Below are 21849 nucleotides of genomic sequence, written 5' to 3'. Positions count from 1 at the left end.
TTCAGAGGACCCAGGATGCTTCCCTGAGGGACTCCACAAGTTATTCATTCAAACAAAAACATTTTTACATTTTATCTTAAAAATGATTCAAAACGATTAGTCTATTTTCCAACTGGTTGATAATTAACTGACAAACAACTCTTCAGCAGTACACAAATACTATGTTCCTGTTTTTATTCATTTTGATGGACTTGATGCAGTCTTACCAACAATAAGAACACAGTAATAAAAGGTCATCTTACTACAGAACTGAATTGTATGTTTTGAAGTCAGTAAACCTTCGTCTGTGTGTCAGACTGATCCAGAGTCAGTGTGGAGGTGTTTGTAGACGGTTTTCAGACCGTTGGGCTGTGAAGGTGTCAGACTGCAGCAGATGGCTCCGTGCTGCGTTTACAGCCAGGAAACAGTCGGAAACTCTGGATGGAAAAAACCCATCGTTCCACGTGTTCATCACTTACTGCAGGAGGAAATATAAACATGTATTTAAACTGAGCTGAGCCTCAGAGCTGCAGCACACAGCTAGCCTGCGAGAAAACATAAAAACAATAATTCATTGTACCACAATCAGCATTTTTTCGTGTGTGTGTGTGTGTGTGTGTGTGTGTGTGTGTGTGTGTGTGTGTGTGTGTGTGTGTGTGTGTGTGTGTGGACAGGCGGTGTGAAAGGTTAACCAGAGCTCTGCAGTCTGCAGGGGGAAATGTGTCAGCGGCTGTCAACATTAATAATACTTCATATACTGTATGTGTGTGCCAGCGTCTTTAAAGCTCTAATCCACACTTTCACAACTGTGTGTGTGTGTGTGTGTGTGTGTGTGTGTGTGTGTGTGTGTGTGTGAGCAGCTGTAATACCTTCTTATCCTGAAGGTTTTAAATATCAAAGGAACGTCGACGTAAGAAGAAAATCATTTGTTGAGAAATACTGCTGGACTGGAACTATAGGACTGGGATTGGGGACCCAGCCATTGATGGTATATATAACGGACAGAGCTCTGGGTCTGCGAAGGGTCTTAAACCTGCATTATATGTAAAGGCCAGCAGGGGGGGCTCCATCGGCTGCAATAAGAGATCAATACCATTCAGTCTTATGGAGAAATGAGCCGACAGTTGATTTATGAGCTCAGTAAACAGTTTCCTGATGAGTTTCTGGTCTCAGTCTCTAGTTTCAGTCTTCTTCCATACAGCATGATGTTCATTTAGTAACTGATGGTCCCATTTAGAGTAAAACAGACCATAAAGCAGGGTATGCTTTAGGGCGGGGCTACCTTGTGATTGACAGCTCATTCTCAGTGAGTCCGTCCAGCTCAACGCACCAAAAAAAAAAGAAAAACATACAAAATACACTATGAACACAAAAAATACTAAATGGAACTATAGTGTGTGTGTGTGTGTGTGTGTGTGTGTGTGTGTGTGTGTGTGTGTGTGTGTGTGATGCACAATCAATGGATCTTAATCAACCATTAAGTGACGGCGCTCTCTAGTGGCCGTAGTAATTATACTGGGAGCAAAGGAGGAAGTCAGGTGACGTCGGTTTCGAACCAGTTTTGACTTTTTGCCAAAACCAGACCGGATCAGTAATACTATATTTTACCTGTCGGTGGCACATGTGAGCCCACAACTCGTTTTTGTTTTCCACCAGGGCCTCTGTCTGCTGAAACACTAGAAGGCTTTTAATTTGAAATGGTGTTGAGTTTGCAGTAACTTTAACAGAGCAGCTCAAAATGAGGCTTTATACTTCTGCTTCTTCTTCTGTAGCTACTACCTCGCTAACACAGCAAACAGATGTGATAAGCATGAGTGAAATATAGACCTGTAACCGTTAGTCGACTAGTCAATTAGTTAACGTGATTGAACAGTTTATAAGATGATGAAAATCAGAAAACGTCTCTTAGTGAGCTTTGGCTCTCGAATCGTTGCGTACAAGATTCTTGGTGTCATCTAGAACCAGCCTGTGTTTCCACCAGTTTTGAGTGGAACCGTAGTGATCAGTGATGCATCAATAGAGGGCGCTGCACAGAGACCTGTAGAATATGACAAGCCCACTTTGGTTCCCAAGGAAAATCTGCTTTTGTTCCAGCTGGGAATCAACTTTTCCAAACCAGTTTATTTATTGTCTATATGCTCGGAAACTCCAGTAGGCCTACACCTGTACATTATTGGTGTCAGCAGGCTGAAGAGTGAGAGTTTGAGTCATTCATTAACCTCTTAGTGAGATCTGATAGTAAACGGGACTGAACCTGCGTCCCTGCGGTCAGTGGAGGGTTAAAGAGGCCATCTGCTCCGAGGATTAACAGATTACATTCACTGAGAGTTCATCCTCAACAGCTGCTCTGAGATCAGGTGTTCATAATCCCGGTGTTGTCCGGTACGGAGACTGTAGGTGGGTTAACTGACTCCAGGTCAGTGTCCTCTTGCTCAGCAGTGGCGGGTCACTGGTTCTGTGGGACGGTCTGAATGGGACCAGTTGGGAGGTCTGTGCAGCAGCCGGCAGCATGCTGGGCTGGGTGGGAGCTCTGATCAACAAGAGCTGGCTGGACCGAGAGCGTTACGTCCCACCGTCCGAGCGGAAAGCTCGCCACGGACATGGACGGGTAAGAGAAGAGGGTCAGGTGACGGTGGAAGAGTCGTTATTTATCCGACACTTAAATCACTGCTCAAGATCTCCAACGGGAACCGCACTTTATTTTCTAGTAGCTTCTTGAGAGATGAGAGATGAAACAGCTCTCAGCATGTTAAAGAATATTTATCCAGTCCCTTCAGGAAGTTATTATATTATTATATTATACTGAATATTGCTGCTGCATTAATCTTGCACTTTACGACTTTATATACTGTCTGTAGTTGAATCTACAGCAATGAACTCAAACAGTGAACTCAGTAACTGCAGGACGTTTGTGTAAAAACACAGATTTGGATGAATTGTGATCAGATTGTTTCCTGTGAATATTGATCAGATTGTTTCCTGTGAATATTGATCAGAGATCAAGATTTTATAAAATTTTCTGTCTGTGTTATGTTTTTGAACAATCATACAGACTTTCAGACGTTTGGCTTGTTCTGTTCACTCTTTGTAATAACTGAGAATATTGGCCTACTGTGTATATTGTGAAGTTTTCCTGCATCCCTTATAATCAATAAGACCTCGCCAACCCCCCTGTGGCGACCGCTACTCAGGTTGGGAACCACTGATGTAAAACATCAAGGAAATGTTTAATGATTTTTGTTAAAGACATTTTACTTTATTAGAACTCATTTGCAACAACTTCCACTTTGTGGACTGTAATTTGAGTTTTATTCTGAAAGTCGCTCTCTCTTCCTGTCTTTGCAGCCGGTCCAGCGGTCCAGCGCTCTGCTCAGCCCGGCGGTCATGTTCAGCACAAGAAAGACCTGGGACCTCAGCCACGCCCCCTGCCTGCAGGAGCTCTGGAAGAAAGACGTCTCATTGGACGGTGAGTCGGGCGTCTGTCGCAGAGGAGGAGGGAAAAAAACCCACCAGCGTGGCTGCATTTCTGACAGCAGAGTGGTGTGTGTGTGTGTGTGTGTGTGTGTGTGTGTGTGTGTGTGTGTGTGTGGAGGTGAGTCATACCTGTCAGTAATGAATGGAGCTCCACAGCGAGAGGAGGAAACCTGAGAGTGTGTGAGAGAGAGACAAACAGGTGGGCTGAAAATATCACATTTAATTAATTTATTGATGTGTGTTTGCCGGCTGCGTGTTTCTCAGCTGATCGGTTTACAGTCCGAGTCCCAGCAGACGACGGATCGGGTTCACAAACACTGCAGCTTTTGTTTTACTCTACACACTTTTCTCTCTTGAGCTGATTGTGTTCTTTCATTATCCGCCGCTTTCTCAACCTGCGTTCAGAAACAAAAGTTAAGGTTTGTTAGTGTGCAACTATTTGTATTGATCATTCTGTAACTCTAAAACCAAACCGACATGGAACAAACAGTCCTTCTTATCCGTTCTGTGCTGTAACACAGACGTTAACCTGCGTTCCTAAAGGTCTTAAAGCGTGTTAAACTGACCCTGTTGAACCTGCAGTGCTCATGAATCAATACACTCAGTTAGAGCCTGTTTACACAACAGTCGAGTTCCCACGCGTCCTGGAAACACCTGGAAACACCTGGAAATGGATTCAAGTGGCCAGATGTCCTGGAAGATGTTCATTGTATTTCATCCCCTCGCTCGTTACTCCGGAGGGGACAGTACAGTCGCCATGGTAACTGCATTTGTTTACATATGTCATAGCTTCAGTCTGATACAAAAAAATAGTTATTGATTATTTCTGATCAAAGTGACGTCTCCAGGCTGTTTATTCAGTCTGATAACAGTCAGAAACACAGATCAGAAGAAGACTGTGTGTAACTGTCATTAAACTGTAGCTAACAGCGCCACCAGTGGCTGCTCAGTGAACTGCAGTCAGCGTCCGGTTGCAACCTACCTCACGCTTCATGCCGCCCATCGCTCTTGGCTGCTTGCGCCTTATGTGAGCTGTTATGTCTTTTATTTATGATGTCTTATTTATTCTCCTGTACAGCACTTTGGTCAACTTTGGTTGTTTTTAAAGTGCTTAACAAATAAAGTTGGATTGGATTGGCTAGTAGAAAGCTATCGTTAGCTTTGTACCGCTACATCATTTATTGTTGGCTAAAATCAACACTGTTGATGTTACATCACACACTGATACACACACTGATACACACACACTGATACACACACACACTGATACACACACACACACGATATGGGCAAAAAATAATATCTTGTTATCTTTTGGGATTTTGGCGATAACGATAATCAGTCGATATCTTTAAATGTGATTGGAATTGTCTGAGTTCGGTCTTGTGTCCACCAAACGCGTTTTTAGTGCTGAGAGCTCAAGAACTCATTGTCCGAGCGCCCAGCGGGGTCAAAGGTTGAACAGATTTCAACTGGAAGCGCTCTGAGCGCTAAAAAACGTTTCCGCGGGCGTTTCATTGTTTTTGTCGAAGTAATTTAAATACTCGATAATGGAAATTTGCACATCGTGAAAACAACAATGACGATATTATCGCAAACGATATATATCGCCCACCTCTAACACACATACACTGATACACACACTGATACACACATAAACATAAATATAGAAGCTGACGTTGACGTAGATTTGTAAGGAGTGTGTGTCATATTTTCAGCAGTGTCAACATTCACTGTCATCCAGAAAACGCAAACGCAGCAACTGTGTGTGTGTGTGTGTGTGTGTGTGTGTGTGTGTGTGTGTGTGTGTGTAATCCTGTTTTACAGTCAGTCAGTGTGTCGCTGCAGTTCAGTATTTAGTGTAAAGCAGTTTCTCCTTAGTCCACGTGTACAGGTCTGAGCTGTGTGTGTGTGTGTGTGTCCTGTTAAGTCTCAGATTTGTCCCACAGAGTGCAGATTGTTCTCAGGTTGATAAGATTTGAGGCCTTGTAGAAGAAAACTTGTGCACACACACACACACACACACACACACACACACACACACACACACACAGGTAGAGCAGGTTAATGTGTCAGCGGCTGCTATCAGTATCACTATCTGTCAGCTGTTATCTGGTCGGACTGGTTTCCATGGTATTCAGGAGGAGTGCTGCTGGTTCAGGAACAGGAGGAGTGTGTTTCAGGAGCAGGAATTCGGGTTGTTTGTTGCTTCGACCTCAATAATCACTGATCACTTACAAATCTGATTAAAGACTCTGCTCATTTTGTCCTGAAGGGATTAACATACACATGTAGATCAGGAGGAATGTGGAGGTTTCGACATGTGGACTTAATGGAGTTTATTTCTGTGCAGATTTGTGTTCATTTGTTGGTCAGTGCAAACACGTCCCCACTCTCTCTCTCTGAGTCTGTCCTGATTATCCAACTGGTGTCCTCCATTTTTATTCATTAGCTGAGTTTACTGATCAGTTGATAACAACCGGTCGAGCTAACGGCTAAAATCCAGCAGACACCAGAGCTGCTCGCGCCCAATTTATAAGACCAGATGACTGAATGAATCCCTCCTGTGTGTCAGTAGCGAGCTCAGTGGACTTCCTGATGAGTGATGGTGAAGACGACGGCTCCTTCCTGTCTCTGCCCACCGCCGCCTTCTCACAGCGCCCCTCTCTGACTGCAGAGCTGACCGAAACAAACGCACCCAGCCAGCAGCTGCTCATCCAGGTAACACACAAATTAAATTTATAGTGGAGACAAAACGTCATCTCTAAACTAAAAGTGGAGACAAAACGTCATCTCTAAACTAAAATCACGTAGTGTTAACTGGCTTAAAAAGGACGCAGGATATTCAGTCGCACATATGTTCATGTTCATTCTCTCATCGTCTCATTGTCTCATCGTCCACCTCTGTTCATTTGTCTTCTGTCCTCCTGTTTCCATTTTTCCACGCTGTCCTCCACCTGCAGAGGGTCACCTGGTCCTGCTGGTGGACTCCTGCCAACGTAAAAACCTTCATTCTGTCTCAGTCTCAGAGCTTCTTCCTTTTCTTTCCTGTGTTTTCATCCCTCTCTACCTGCACTTTCATAGAGCGGTAGATGTGTTTGCGGTTTCCTCTTAGAAACAGCTCTTTAGTCCGCCTGACTGAATGCGTGCGGCTCACTCTCCGTGTTTCTGTGTGTTCAGACTCTACAGGACAAAGTGTGTGAGTTTCAGGCTCGTCTTCGCTCTGAGGAAGTCACTCGTCACCTGCTGCTCCAGCAGCTGCAGCAGCACAGCGTTCAGGAGAAGACGAGCGTTGGTGGAAGCATTCAGACGTCCGCCGCGCCCAACGGTGAGAACAGCTGGTGGTCCATACACATCATGTCTGTGAAGTTTGTTATCGGAGCAGACTGATATATGGGAGAACACATTGATAGAGAAACATCAACCACAGAGCTCTGACTAATAACTAGTGTCGCCCTTTAATCTGTCTCACTGCAGCGGTTTGAGGCCGAGATAAACGACTCACGACTGTTTGAGTGTTTGCATCGACTTTGTAGTTAATCTACTTACCTAAATTTGTGTTAGGTGGGAACGCAGCATCAGAAGTATCAATATCAGCCTCAGAAATCAATTCTTTGCACTCAACATCACAAACTGTGTTCCTGTGGCACGGACTGCAGACGGAGGGCAGGAAGTGAATTTCTACTCTGGACCAGAAACTCTCTGAATCCCTGTTTTGTTTATGGTCGCTCAAATAGATCGATGTTGTTCTTAAAGAAAAAAAATGGACAGACAAACACTGTCTGCCTATTTAAAACTCTCTATCAGTTTATTAGTAGCTGTATTTAGAATATTTGACCTCGCTGTTGGACCTTTCTGACAGAGAACTGATTTAATAAACCTTTAATAAAAACACTAATTTCGACCAGAAACTCTGACAAGTAAAATTAGTGTTTTTATCAATGGAGTCTGGTGGCTTTGAAGAGAACCAACGATTTTATTTACAGTTCTGCTAATTTATTTTCGTGGAAACGATCAAACCGTACTCAGAACCGCTGACAGTAACCCTGTGTGTGTCTGTAGGAGTGAGGGTGTTACAGCCAGGTGAACCTTCAGATCGTCTCAGCTGTCCAGAAGAAGAGCAGCTCGTTACTCGGCTGCGCACACAGGTACGTCTACAGTAAATGCATCACACCTGTACAGGAAACACTTATGTTAGCATGTTTACATGGTCACATGGATCAGGTTGTGAAACCATCAGTAGAGTCTGAGCTGGGTTTGTGTGAACCTGAGGGCGTGTCACAGAACAAGCACAGGTGATGCGTCACTGAATGTAAAGAATAAAGAGATATAATTACAGCTGACAGGTTGGAGGAGGTATATTTAGTTCACTGTGGTGGTGCTGTGTTTGCAGGTGGAGGAGCTGGAGGAGAAGCTGTTGGATCAGACTCAGGAGGTGGAGAGACTTCGCTCTGAACTGGTGAGACCCTGCTGGACCACATTCCTGAGGAACCCTGGGAAAAACTCTCACACCGTCGCACATTACAGCCGTGTTAGGGCGTCACATGGAAGCAGACACAGAACACTGACGTTATTACCTGATAATACTGGTGACAGAACGTGGTTGTTATTATAAAGGTGTTTAAATGATTGTGTCCTCCTGTCCTACAGGGGGCGACAGACCTGGAGAAGCAGCTGGAGCTGCTGGTGGTGGAGAACCAGCGTCTGAAGCAGGAGCTGAAGTCATGCAGGAGCTCAGAGCTTCAGAGCCTCGACGCTGCTGCAGAGACCTGCAGCTGCAGCCACTGCCCTCACAGCCAGGTAGATATACAGGTAGATATACAGGTAGATAGATATACAGGTAGATATACAGGTAGATAGATATACAGGTAGATACACAGGTAGATATACAGGTAGATATACAGGTAGATAGATATACAGGTAGATATACAGGTAGATATACAGGTAGACAGATGAACAGGTAGATATACAGGTAGATATACAGGTAGATAGATGAACAGGTAGATATACAGGTAGATAGATGAACAGGTAGATATACAGGTAGATAGATATACAGGTAGATAGATATACAGGTAGATACACAGGTAGATACACAGGTAGATACACAGGTAGATAGATATACAGGTAGATAGATATACAGGTAGATATACAGGTAGATATACAGGTAGACAGATGAACAGGTAGATATACAGGTAGATATACAGGTAGATATACAGGTAGACAGATGAACAGGTAGATATACAGGTAGACAGATGAACAGGTAGATATACAGGTAGATAGATATACAGGTAGATAGATATACAGGTAGATAGATATACAGGTAGATACACAGGTAGATACACAGGTAGATATACAGGTAGATATACAGGTAGGTAGATGAACAGGTAGATAAACAGGTAGATATACAGGTAGACAGATGAACAGGTAGATATACAGGTAGATAGATATACAGGTAGATAGATATACAGGTAGATAGATAAACAGGTAGATACACAGGTAGATACACAGGTAGATACACAGGTAGATATACAGGTAGACAGATGCACAGGTAGATATACAGGTAGACAGATGAACAGGTAGATACACAGGTAGATATACTGGTAGGGGTTTGGAGCTGGCTTTGGAGTCCAGGTGAAGGTGTCTCACTTAAACCCCGCCTCCGTCCACAGGATGCCGAGTCCCTGCGGAGGGAGGTGTCTCGCTGGGAGAGCCAGGCCCGGCAGAGGGAGCGACGGCTGGCTGAGCTGGAGCGAGAGCTGCTGGAGAAAAGCTCCAGAGCCGAGAGTCTCCGCCGGCAGCTGGACGAGTCGACCCGGCAGCTGGACGACGGCCGCAGGCAGCTGGAGGAGGCGAGGAGGAGGCAGAAGGAGGCCGAGCAGAAACTCTCCCTCCGACTGCAGGAGTGTGAGGAGGAGCTCGCCAGGCAGGCAGCAACGCCCCCCAGAGTCAAGGTGGGGAGAGGCTGGTTAGAGACTGGTTAGAGGCTCTCAACAATCAATAACTTTGGAGGGCCGATATTGTCCTTAACACAGATATATGTTGATATTTGTTTCACAGTAACTCACTAAATATATTCCTCTCACACACTCACACAGCTCTGCATGTTTGTACAGTTAGTATTTTCATTGAGTTTGTTTGTTTGTCCTCCAGTATGTGACTCACACTGTGGAGGTGGAGTCAGCTGACTCTCAGAAAGCTCTGGCCGAGCTGCAGACGAAGAACGCCGGCCTGCAGGAGCAGCTGTCTGTGCAGAGGCAGCTGCTGAGGGAGCTTGAGACACAGCTGCACGAGTCACAGAGGACCTGTGCTCAGCTCAGGACACAGGTAACAACACGTCTGTCTGTCTGTCTGTCTGTCTGTCTGTCCACTGAACACCTGTACACCTGTATGTCTGTATGTCTGTCTGCTGAACGTCTGTCTGTCTGTCTGTCTGTCTGTCTGAGTCCCAAACAGCTAACCTCGCTCAGGGAGTCTGCAGCTGGCTGCATGAAGCAACTGTTCCTCTTGTTCTCTGTCCAGATGTGTTAGCTTAGCACAAAGACTGGAAGCAGGGGGAAACTGTTAGCGTCCCCCCGAAGAGACAGAAATACACTTTACCTTCCAACGACACATTTTTGACTTTTGATGTCAGAAAGTTCCTTTTTGATATTTCAGTAACGTTCCACTTGTTGAATCCATCCCGACTTTAATCACTTTAATGTGTGTGTGAAACAATCGGACAGATTAACACACACCTGAACCTGCAGTTAACTCTCAATCAGTTCTGGACTCAACACGTTGCTTCATGCGACCAGCGACAGTTCACCAACAATCTCAGCAGCCATGTTTGACCTGGACCCTGATTTCCCATCATGCTTCCTGTCTTGGGTCAAAGCGTGTGACCAGTTTAACCCCTCACCTCTACGGTTACTCTTCTTCTCTCTGCATGCGCTCGGCTGCAGCTGCTCACCGATCGCGGCCGCCTGTGCGGCTTCCTGTCCAAGGCCGTCGGCAGGGGCAACGGCGAGATGGTTCGCAGGTTGTCCAAGGTTGGCCCCACCCCCCTCCACTCCCCTGACCATGTGACATCCCTGAGGTTCAGAGGTCACAGCGAGTGAGACTGACTGAGAGCTCAGGCTCTAAAGCTGCCAAATGAACTACAATACTCAATAACTCCATCAGGACCAGATTATCAATGATTATATTATTAATGAATGATTCATACTGATCATTCTGGGCCTATAAAACCTGAAGGCGACTGGTGAATTGTTGTGAATTAGTTTGAAAGTAAGACATGAAATAGTTTGGAAGGTTTCCTAACTGGTTAAACTGGTTTTACTGGGAAGCTTTGGAGCCTGTCAGACCCTCCAGTCTGTTATATGAACCCAGTGACTCTCTCCCAGTGCTCCCCGTTGTTTCCCACCATTAAGGCTGCGTTCACACTGCTACCATTAAAGCTGATTTATTCTGTTATCTCCTTCTTCAGTGTGGCCTCTATGTAGCTTAGCTTAGCACAAAGACTGTAAGGAAGAAAGGAGGAAACTGTTAGCTAACCAGCTAGTCAGCAGTCAACCAGCTGTTACACAGACATAGCACAATTAGCTTATAGGCTGTTTTACAAAGTATTTAAGGCCACTGCAGTGACCGTATTAGTGTTCATATTTATTTATTTATTAATATTTCACTGTTGACGCGAATCGTAGCAAATCAAATTACCTGCTAGCAGATTAGCCAGTTAGCAAACGAGCTAGCTATCTTGTTTCCTTCAAACAAACTAGACGACGTAAAGCTCCTTATATTTATTATTTAGACTGAATTTGTTAAAGAAACAAGAAAATGAGATGATATGATGAAGTAGTGCATTTTGACTTTGACGCTAACTGCTGCTAAGCTACAATATCCTGTTTCTGAATCAGAGTTGTTGGAAGCTAAGCTAACAGTTTCCCCCTGCTTCCAGGTATTATGCTAAGCTAGGTGAAACACATGCTGACTGATGTCCGTGTTCTTTTCTAAATGTGGTAAAGTTTAAAATCTTTGAGCGATCTGTTGTGTGAATGTAGCCTTCCTGTTTTTCAGGCTCCGCCTCCTGAACCTTGTACACCTGTGTGATCAGATTTACCTGTGTGTTCTCCTGTGGGATTAGCTGGCTTATTGTAGTAGCTGTTGTTTGTGTTGATGTGTATGATGTTTTAAATTAGATTATTGTGAACGTAATCTTCTGAAACTGACCTTTTGTCTATCAGAAACAGCCGTAATATCACTATCACTCTCCACCAGACTCCATTCATAAAAACACTCATTTTACCTTCAGATCATCGTAACTTCATCAAAGTGGACAGAAACAGAATAAAACTGATTAAAAGCGTCTCTGTTAGTGTTTCCAACAATCACCAACTCTGGTTTGGTGGAAATAAATCCTTAATTCACCGACGTAGATGATAAAAACAGCAGTTTCAGTCGGAGCAGACCGGCTATGGAAACAAACCACAGAGAGGCTGCGATACAACACAGGCAGAGGGAGAGAGACACCATGTGACTCTGCTGTTAACAGGGTGGTGGTGGTTGTTATACTGTTATACTGTGAGACAGGATAATAACTCCTCCTCTTATCAGCAGCAGTACACTGTTGATCTACCTGCTGATGACCTCCATCAGTCTGTCCTCTGGTCTCAGATCATGTCTGTCTGACCCCTCCCTCCAGATCCTGGTGTACGAAGGGGAGATGGAGCGAGCTCAGGGCCAGCTAGAGGCGGAGATGCAGAACCTGGAGGAGGAGAAGAACCGCGTGATCGAGGAGGCGTTCATTCGAGCCGAGAGCGAGATGAAGGCCGTCCACGAGAACCTGGCGGGTCAGACGCTGTTTCCCATTTGCCTTCCTGTGTCACGGTGTGTTTGGACTCGGCGTGCTCAGAGTGTCGTTGTTGTGTTTCAGGGGTGCGTATGAACCTGCTGAGTCTGCAGCCGGCCCTCAGGACTCTCACCTGCGACTACAACTGTCTGAAGAGGCAGGTGCAGGACTTCCCCTTCATGCTGGACAAAGCTATCACTGAGGCCAAGCAGGAGGTGAGTGAGCACATTCAGTACACCAGCAGCTGTGTCTCAGGAGCCAGTTTATGATCATTGTGAGGATGCATTAATGGAGCAGTGCTCCAACAGTAGGGGGCAGCATTTCACCTCCTCCCTCCCTCAATTCAGTGACTGAGTGTCCTCAGATATATAATATAATATAATAATAATGCTGAGTTACAATACGGCAGCAAGAAGTGTTAATTCTGAATCATCTGAACCCAAAATAATCAGCTGTTTCTGTGATTTCACGTCAATAAACCGATCAGTATGATGCTGACTCTGTCGGCCTGTGAGTGAGAACAAACCACTTTAAAAATGCTTGTTTTCTGAGTGGAGTTTGGTTTATCAGCAGACTATACAGACGTTGCAGCTGTTACCTCTTTTCATGAATATTTTACACCCTGCTCCTTTTAAAGTCATTTCAGTTTGAGTTGGTTATTTTCAACATATAACATTTTATATGAAGGTCCTGAAAGTATGTTTCTCTTATTCTTATTGTTTCTTATTGTGTGTGTGTGTGTGTGTGTGTGTGTGTGTGTGTGTGTGTGTGTGTGTGTGTGTGTGTGTGTGTGTCAGATCTGTCAGGTGATCAGCGAGGTGAGCAGCACCAATCAGGAGCTGCTTCGTAAATACAAGCGAGAGATGAACCTAAGGAAGAAATGTCACAACGAGCTGGTCCGACTCAAAGGTCTGAAACTGCCTTCACTCTGTTTTTATCCAGTATTTCCTCCAGTTAGCATCATTAGCATCATTAGCATTAATAATCAGCTTTATGAACAATATCTCAGCAGCTGATTGGCTGATTGGGACAATATAGCAGGTTTGGGGTTATTGAGGACGCTGAATCCATTTTTTAACCAGAAGTGACCTATAGTGTCAGATTTCGATTGATTTTGAATCCATTTTGAGGTTTATACGATTAACACTGCCATCCAGAGGCTAACTGCAGTAACTACTAGAACAGTAGTTATGTGCTTATTAAACATATTTTCTTTGAGTCATTTTCATGGCATTAAAATCATGACCGATTTGACCTTAGTGTTAAGACATTAACTAGTCTGAGTGTTTAAATTCAATCTGTATTTCTTATTGTTTGCATGTTTCAAAGGTTTAAATTAATTAAGAAGAAAATAAAGCAAAAACATTTTTTTTAACCTGTTGAAAACTTCCCTGAATGTTGTTAAAATCTCCAAACTTCCAGAGAGAATCAGAGTATTCACAGATATTTATAATAGAAATTAATAGAAAACCAGTTGGTGAAAAGTCGATACGTCCTGTTCTGGTCTGAAATCCCCCCGTGTTCCCGCTCTCTGTGTCCAAGGTAACATCCGTGTTTTCTGTCGCGTCCGGCCTGTCAGTCAGGAGGAGCAGGACTCCGCCGACGCCAGAACCATGCTGAGCTTCGACTCGGAGGACGACGCTGTCCTCTACCTCTCCAACAAGGGCAAGATCATGACCTTTGAACTGGACAAAGTCTTCGCCCCTCAGGCCACGCAGGAAGAGGTGGGTGCCTCCTCGCAGGAAGTGACAAAACACTCAGAAACTGAGTAACTTCTAAGTCCGACTTGGTCGTTACGCCGGTTGCATCCAGGCCTCTCGTTACTGATTCCTTCTTTCAGTGCGTGTTAAAGCAATAAAGGTGGAAATTAATGACATTCAGTAAAAAGTAACTGTGTGTGACGGTCTGATGACTTTTATCTGCCGTTAACAAGGAATATCTTTAACAACGATGTGTTTTACACTCTGTAGCAGTTTGGACCAGGATTAGTGAAGACCAGCTGGTACAACCCGCCCCAGATGAGGCCTTAATGATAGATGAATGTGACAGTGTGACAGTGTAGGCGGGTCTAGGGGTTGAATCAGTCAATCAAACTTTATTTGCATTTCAAAGTGCTTCACAGGTGTTGAGACAGAATGGAATAAAAATTAAATGAAGTAGATTCAAAAATAGAATTCAAGATAAAAAATTGAAATAAAATACAATACAACCCATTTTACAGGTATAATGTTATAAAGTTGAACTAAAAACTAAATAAAATAAATTAAAGCAGGCAGCAATAACAAAAAAAAACAATAAGGGATCAGCGCTCATCTTCGCTCCATTCAGTGTTTCTTCTGGTGTATTATCCAGATGAGTAAACGGTCACTCTGATTGGTCCACCAGGTGTTCCAGGAGGTCCAGTCTCTGGTCACTTCCTGTATCGACGGCTTTAATGTCTGCATCTTCGCCTACGGACAGACCGGATCGGGGAAAACGTACACAATGGAGGTCGGAGGAGTTTGTTTCTCAGTAATGTGGTTTTATATCGACTGTCGGTCCTTTATTTACACGTGTGTGTGTGTGTGTGTGTGTGTGTGTGTGTGTGTGTGTGTGTGTGTGCGTGTGCGTGTGCGTTCAGGGCGTGGTGGACGACCCAGGCATCAACCAGCGAGCTCTCCGCCTGCTGTTCTCCGAGGTTACGGAGAAAGCTCCGGACTGGGACTACAAGATCACCGTCAGCATGGTGGAGATCTACAACGAGACGCTGCGGTGAGACGCTTCGCATCATTAATTCTTAACAACTACTGGACGGATTACCGGTTACCACGGTGATGGCAGTTTCAGAGCAGTTATGTAAAGGTGGATCATATTAAATGTCATCAGTTTAGCTCCAGCTGTCTGCCAGCTGTTGTGTAACAGAACATCTGTTTAAAGCCTTTGATGACTCAACATCTGGATGTTGGATGGACAGTTTCTGCAGAAATGTTCCCAGAACTCTGAGATTAAACTCTCAGATTATCAGTCAGATCAGTTTAATGGAGCTTCATCTGTTCCTCACAAAAAACTACATTTAAAACAGAGAAAATAGAATTTACTGTCACTGGAGGTGAAGCTAAGCTAACGTTGGCTTCATGAGTTGGCTGACTTTTTAATATTTCCAGCTTACTTATTTTAAAATCTTAAAGTACAACCCACCAGACACCATTCAGAAAACCAGTCATTTTACCTTGCGGATAATAAAACACGACAGGATCTAAATAAACTCACCAAAACCGTCTTTGTTATTCTTTCTGCTGTCCCAACAATCACCAACTCCTATTATTGGTCCCCATAAACCATAATGATGAGTCTGGAAGACATGATTATCTGCAGTAGATGTGAGCACATGTAGGCACTAATGTAATGTTAGCTAATTATTGGGGACAAAACCTGTTTGTTAGTTGTTCTAACAATCAACAACTCTGGTTTGTTGCTATTTTAATTATATTATTATAGTCACATATAGTCTATAACTAGGGGTCTCTCACATCCAAACAATAACAAACAATGATGTTTGATGAGGTGGTGAAGCAGTGTGGGATCATGGGAGTTGTTGTCTTCACCACCATTGGCGTCATTGCAGTCAGCTTCTCCCGGTTAGGATTCCTTCAGTGTTCATGGTTCAGGAGGTTTCTACCGGGAGCCCAATGATCCACAGAGGTCTCCTCCTCTCCAACACAAACAGACCCGCTGATTAAAACCACTAAACACACTGAATAAAGCAGTTCCACCTTAAACACACTGAATAAAGCAGTTCCACCTTAAACACACTGAATAAAGCAGTTCCACCTTAACAATCACTGCTTCTCCCACGCTGTTGGACAGACAAAGGACGTCCCGGAGGGGCTGCGAGCCGAGCTGCTGCTAATGTTAGCTCAGCTTGTTTCTCTGATAACTTAAGATCCAGACGTCCGATGACTAAAATCCTTCATCCGGTTCAAATCTAGAGTTAAAAAGCACCAAGATCTAAACAGTGGATGGTAAACAGTCAAGGAACTAGAAGTGTGACGGGTTGTTTCAGCCCTGAGTCAGAGTCTGCAGTTTGTAAACTTCTCTGCTGTCCATCAGGAACCTGCTAGGGGAGAATCCCACCGACAAGCTGGACATCAAGATGAACCCTGACGGCAGCGGACAGCTCTACGTCCCCGGACTGACAGAGTTCACCGTCCAGAGCCCCGAGGACATCAACCGGGTGAGGACATCCTGCTCCACTCGTCCTTTCAGTGTAAAACACCTGCAGTCAGCAGCCGGTGTCTGGTATTTGTCTGAAACCTTCTGAGACGTTCAAACTGTTTTCATTCAACGTAATAATAATAATAATAATACATTAAATTATTAGAGGCGCCTCTCTGGGCACTCGAGGACACCGTACAACCAAAAAAAAAAACAAAAAAAAAAAAACAGCAAGAAATAAGAAACAGATAAGAAAAGACAATGTAGATGGTTAAGTGGGGTAGGCAGTTCTGAATAGGTGAGTACTTACTCACTACTCGTTTGTCAATCTTCACTTTCTGAGAGGAAATAAAAACTTAATCAGAGCTGAAACAGTCAATTAGTCGATTAGTTAATGGACCTTAGACATTTTTGAGAGCAAATAATAAGTTGATTTATCAAGAAGAAGAAGAAATGATTATTTTCAGCTCTGCAGATGATACATGTAAGTAGAAAGAATGAACTGTATGTTTACCTCTGACTGTGTGTGTGTGTGTGTGTCTGTACCTGTCCTCAGGTGTTTGAGTTGGGTCACATGAACAGAGCGACAGCCTGCACCAACCTCAACGAACACAGCTCTCGCTCACACGCTCTGCTCATCATCACCGTGTCTGGATTCAACTCTGCTACCGGGAACCGCACACAGGGTACACAAACAACTACATACATTAACGCATACCTTAACACACACACACACACACACACACACACACACACGTCTCATTTGGTGTGTTTTAGCCTTTAGTCTTGTTTAACTTTATGAATTCATGTTTCCTCTTAACTTTATTACCACCTTAAAATCTCCCAGTTTTGTTTTTGAGTTGAAGCATTGAATATGTTTCACATATAAAACCGTATCATCTGCGTAACAGTTGATATTATGGTGACGATATAGTTAATGTGTGAACAGTGAAGGACCCAGCACAGAGCCCTGTGGTGGAATGCGGTTTTGATGGTTTTTGGTGATTTTGGTTGCAGGTAAGCTGAACTTGGTGGACCTGGCGGGCTCGGAGAGGATCGCCAAGTCGGGGGCAGAGGGCAGTCGTCTCCGAGAAGCTCAGTGCATCAACAAATCTCTGTCGGCGCTCGGAGATGTCATCAATGCCCTGCGTAGCAAACACTCCCACATCCCCTTTCGAAACTCCCGCCTCACCTACCTGCTGCAGGACTCCCTGAATGGGGACAGCAAGACCCTCATGATGGTCCAGGTGAGACCAGGACCGGGACTACAGGACTGGATTCTACAAATCCATTATCAATTAATCTGCCCATTTATTAAGAGTCTAAAAAGAGTTTTTTTTTTCGTTTTTATATTTGCTGATCGACGTGCTGATCGATTGATCGACGTGCTGATCGATTGATCGACGTGCTGATCGATTGATCGACGTGCTGATTGATTCCCTCTCTGTGGTCTGCAGGTGTCTCCACTGCCGACCAACATTAGTGAGTCGGTCTGCTCACTGAAGTTCGCTCAGCGCGTCCGCAGCGTCGAGCTGAGCTCTTCGTCCTCCAGGAGACACGAAAACTCGTCCACCTCATCCTCGCCGACGCATGACAGCGTTGAGGTAACGGGCGCCGTTAGTGACGTCACTACAGCATATTTACTGATTTGTTTTATTGTTTTTCTTAAACTCCTGTCGGCAACAATATTTAATATTGGCTCTAAAATGCTCCGAACAAATAATAGTTAAATATAGAATATTCATTAATGACATAATATAAATTAAAACAAAGTGATAATATTTTTGGTAAAATATTTTAATATGAAGTAAAAAAAAAAAAAGACAATAAATAAAACAAATATTGATGATTTTTATATTTCATGTCGACCTTTGACCTTTCCTCAGCTGGACTCCCCCCCGGTGACTCCCGTCCCTCTCCCAATCTCTCGGGCCAGCAGCGCCGGCTCCACCCTCTCCTCCGCCTCAAGAACTCCCAGCAGCTCCCGCAGGAGGTCCCAGTCCCAGCTGTCCACAGGTACAGACACACACACCTGTACACACACCTACAGGTACAGGTACAGACACACACACCTGTATACACACCTACAGGTACAGGTACAGGTACAGACACACACACCTGTATACACACCCACAGGTACAGACACACACACCTGTATACACACCTACAGGTACAGACACACACACCTGTATACACACCCACAGGTACAGACACACACACCTGTATACACACCCACAGGTACAGACACACACACCTGTATACACACAGGTATATGTGTCTGCTTCTCTCATGGATTCAGTGTAATGTTGGTTTAGAGTCAATCACTCTGATTATTGATTGTTTCACAGCTTCTGCTTTACTGTTTCTGATCAATACGTAGAGAACCACTGACAGTACGACCTGTGGATGTAACTAATAAATAAATCAATTAATAGTTTGATCATTAAATCCTGAATGTTTTTAATCAGTTTATTTAAATATCAGTTTTTACGTGAGAACATTATAACCGCGTCCTTCAGTCTGGCGCTGATTGATTACTAATCATTGTTGCTAATAATTGATTATAAACTGATCATTGCAGCTCAACCTTCAAACTAAAAGTCTAACAGGAAGTGAAGTGCCTCTGGTTGCTGACAGACGGCATTATGGGAAACGTAGGAACTGAATAAAATCTTCCTGTGTGTCCTCATTCTGTGGTCTGATTGGTTGGTTTACAGACAGACAGGTAGACAGAGGCAGCCCATTGGTGGGGGACGGTGGGCAGGTAGGTGGGGGTGTATGCTGATTGGTGGATAGCTTGGCATGGAAGTGCTCAGCATGGCATGGCGCCCCCCTAACACTTCCCACCTCTAACCACAGAGCTTCTGCCTGTGCGCCTGCAGGCCCACAGAGCCCGCGGCCGGCTGCCTGCGCTGTTTGTGTCGCCTGTTTGAAACCTGGACGAGTTCAAGTCACAAGGAAATTACACGTTCAACATTTTAGGTTTCATCTCTCTGTCAGTACGTAGCCTAGCTTAGCATAAAGACCGGAAACAAAGGGAAAGTCTGATTCACAGGTTGTTAGCCAACCAGCTAACCAGCTAGCCAACAGTCCACCCTGTAGTCCGCTGGTTGACGACGACTTCAGGACGTTAGCGCCGTTAGCGCTGAAGCTAATTGTTTCTGTTTTTGTTCATTATCCTTTTTTTAAGCTAAGCTAGCAGTTTACCCTGTTTCCAGTCTGTATGCTAAGCTAGGCTAACCCTACTCTTTAAAATGTCTTCCTTGTGACTTCAGAGTGAATGAATGAATGTGGATGAATCCCCCCCCCCGCCGAGGATTGTGGGATTGGTGCCTTCATGTCCACACTGATAAATCTGAAAACACTGTTTCTTTAAATAGTGACAAAAATCTGTTTAAAGTACGGGTAACCATAGCAACAGTCCTGATGCTTCAGTAACCGTGGCAACAGTCCAGATTCAGTAAAAAAGGGTTGAACCATATCTTCAGTAAGCTAATGTTGTATAGCTAAATAGCTAACTTTCTCTGAGCAAAATGCTAGCTCATCTAAATCGATTAGCAATTGTTTTGCTAACATTAGCTATCAAATGTTACTAGCTACCCAACGATAAATATAAATGAGCTACGCGGGTGGGTAATGTTTGCTCTAATGTACATTAATTGTTAGCTAGTTACAGCCGATAGTTAATGTTCGAGAAACAATAGCTAACATCTCCGTTGTCTTTCCAACATAGATTAGCCTAGCATGTAGCATATCCAAGGTTCCAAAAAGGGGCGGGGCTTAGGGCGGCTGACTGAAGGTGAAAATACACACTGCTGTTATTCTGTCCACAGCATTAATTAAACGTTGGTGTTTGTTAGTCGTTCCCGCTCTCTAAAGCCTGAAACAGTCCGACCTGAAGGTGGCGCTGTAGTGCAGCTCGTAGCGCCGCCGCCCCCCCCCCCGCCCCACCCAGCGCCGCCCCGCACAGCGCCGCCCCGCCCCGCCCAGCACCGCCCCGCACAGCACCGCACAGCACCGCCCCGCACCGCGGCGCCGCTGTGGATAAAGAGTTTTCACATTTATTGCCGCAGTGTGGACATGGTCCGACAGAAAGTCTCCTCCCTGCTGACTGATGGTCTGGTTCTCTCCGCAGGACGACTGAAGCTGACGGCCTGAGAGATGCAGAGGAGCGTGGGGTGTCTGCCAACGCCCTTCCTCCTCCTCCTCCTCCTCCTCACTGCAGGAGCAAAGACTGATGGGAACTTTAGCGGGCAGATTATTCTGAACAGACTCTTAACTCTTGGCCAAATGTTTGGATTTCTGCGTCTTCTCTGCGTGATGACGGATGTTTAAAAACCACTGAAGCTCCTCCCACCTGGACTGAGAACCTCCCAGTATAACCAGTATACGCTTTCCAATCACAGTATTTCTTGTTTCTTTATAAAGTTGCACTTTAACTTCTAGATTATTTTCTAACCCAGGATCCCAGATGTGGCTGATTATAATATATGCATATTATTATTTATGTTTGCTTTAACCTTGTTTTTTTTTTGTTTAGATTTATATATATATTTTTTTTTTTTTTTTGAAGCCACGTGAACAATTAATCTTAAAATTCTGAGATTAAAATTAAGATTTTCTGAATTCAATCTCATGGAAATTGAGATTAATGTCATGTTGAATCCTCCTGGAGGTCGTCTTTGTGTCCTCTTCATCCAATCAGGGTACTCCACTGATACCGAGCTGTCCAATAAGACGCGAGCAATACGAGGAAGTCTTCTCCCGTGTACACGATTGTTGTTTTTCCGTTCCTGTGGATGTTCTTCAATCTTCAATTTCCTCGACAGTTTCTCCCCCGGTGTGCTCCTGCTGTTGTCTGGGGAACCTGCAGGTGACCTTTGACCTCGGGCGGAGCACACCTGTAGCTGTGTGCGCAGGTGGAGCGAGTAGTTAGCTGTAGTCGTAGTGACAGGAATGCTTAGAAACGATGAGCTGCTGTGTCTGCTTGCTTTGTGTCCGCTGTAGAGTTCTACAGTTGGTTTTTTTTTGTATTCCCTTTTTAATAAACACTCAAACAATCTCTGTGGTCCATTTAATATGTAACGGTTAATAAAAGTCAGTAAGCCTCAACCACAGCTGTCACTGAGCTTTACACCGGTTTCTAGTTGCTTTCTGTATTTTTAAACTTCTAGCCTTATGCTAAGCTAGGCTAACCACATCCTGCCTCCAGCTCCAGACTGATGTCATTGAACTGAAATCATTTATAACTTAAATCTTTGGTTTTTCTTTCTTTATCAAATGATTTAACCAGAAACAGCCGTAATATCTGTGATACGGGAATAAAGACTAATTAATGGTCAATTGTATAAATATTGATTAATGTAGTTAAACTA

At 44.3% G+C, this 21849-nt stretch overlaps 1 protein-coding gene across 20 annotated transcripts in view; it reads left to right on the top strand.

The window, feature by feature from the left end:
• Window positions 1-21535, top strand: part of kifc3 (kinesin family member C3) — a 39599-nt gene extending 18064 nt beyond the window's left edge. For 2 of the 20 annotated variants that reach the window (XM_051378737.1, XM_051378727.1), the window contains exons 2-23: window positions 3325-3445; window positions 6029-6174; window positions 6417-6452; window positions 6634-6781; window positions 7516-7601; window positions 7847-7912; window positions 8104-8253; window positions 9123-9404; window positions 9604-9777; window positions 10395-10481; window positions 12134-12281; window positions 12365-12495; window positions 13078-13189; window positions 13823-14004; window positions 14666-14770; window positions 14901-15031; window positions 16370-16493; window positions 17031-17160; window positions 17492-17721; window positions 17932-18078; window positions 18361-18530; window positions 18617-19032. In XM_051378737.1, coding sequence (XP_051234697.1) covers window positions 3364-3445; window positions 6029-6174; window positions 6417-6452; window positions 6634-6781; window positions 7516-7601; window positions 7847-7912; window positions 8104-8253; window positions 9123-9404; window positions 9604-9777; window positions 10395-10481; window positions 12134-12281; window positions 12365-12495; window positions 13078-13189; window positions 13823-14004; window positions 14666-14770; window positions 14901-15031; window positions 16370-16493; window positions 17031-17160; window positions 17492-17721; window positions 17932-18078; window positions 18361-18530; window positions 18617-18854 — 3105 coding nt within the window. In that variant the 5' untranslated portion in view covers window positions 3325-3363 and the 3' untranslated portion in view covers window positions 18855-19032. Of the gene's footprint in view, window positions 1-2473; window positions 2588-3324; window positions 3446-3555; window positions 3653-6028; window positions 6175-6416; window positions 6453-6633; window positions 6782-7515; window positions 7602-7846; window positions 7913-8103; window positions 8254-9122; window positions 9405-9603; window positions 9778-10394; window positions 10482-12133; window positions 12282-12364; window positions 12496-13077; window positions 13190-13822; window positions 14005-14665; window positions 14771-14900; window positions 15032-16369; window positions 16494-17030; window positions 17161-17491; window positions 17722-17931; window positions 18079-18360; window positions 18531-18564; window positions 19035-19055; window positions 19168-19191; window positions 19239-20609 lie in introns of those variants that run through there. The other 18 variants (XM_051378730.1, XM_051378729.1, XM_051378731.1 and 15 more) reach the window with 18 other exon arrangements.
• Window positions 21536-21849: the final 314 nt, after the last annotated feature.

Source organism: Dicentrarchus labrax, unplaced genomic scaffold (assembly GCF_905237075.1).
Source record: "Dicentrarchus labrax unplaced genomic scaffold, dlabrax2021, whole genome shotgun sequence".
Taxonomy (NCBI): domain Eukaryota; kingdom Metazoa; phylum Chordata; class Actinopteri; family Moronidae; genus Dicentrarchus; species Dicentrarchus labrax.
This window is presented reverse-complemented; position numbering and strand designations above follow the sequence as displayed.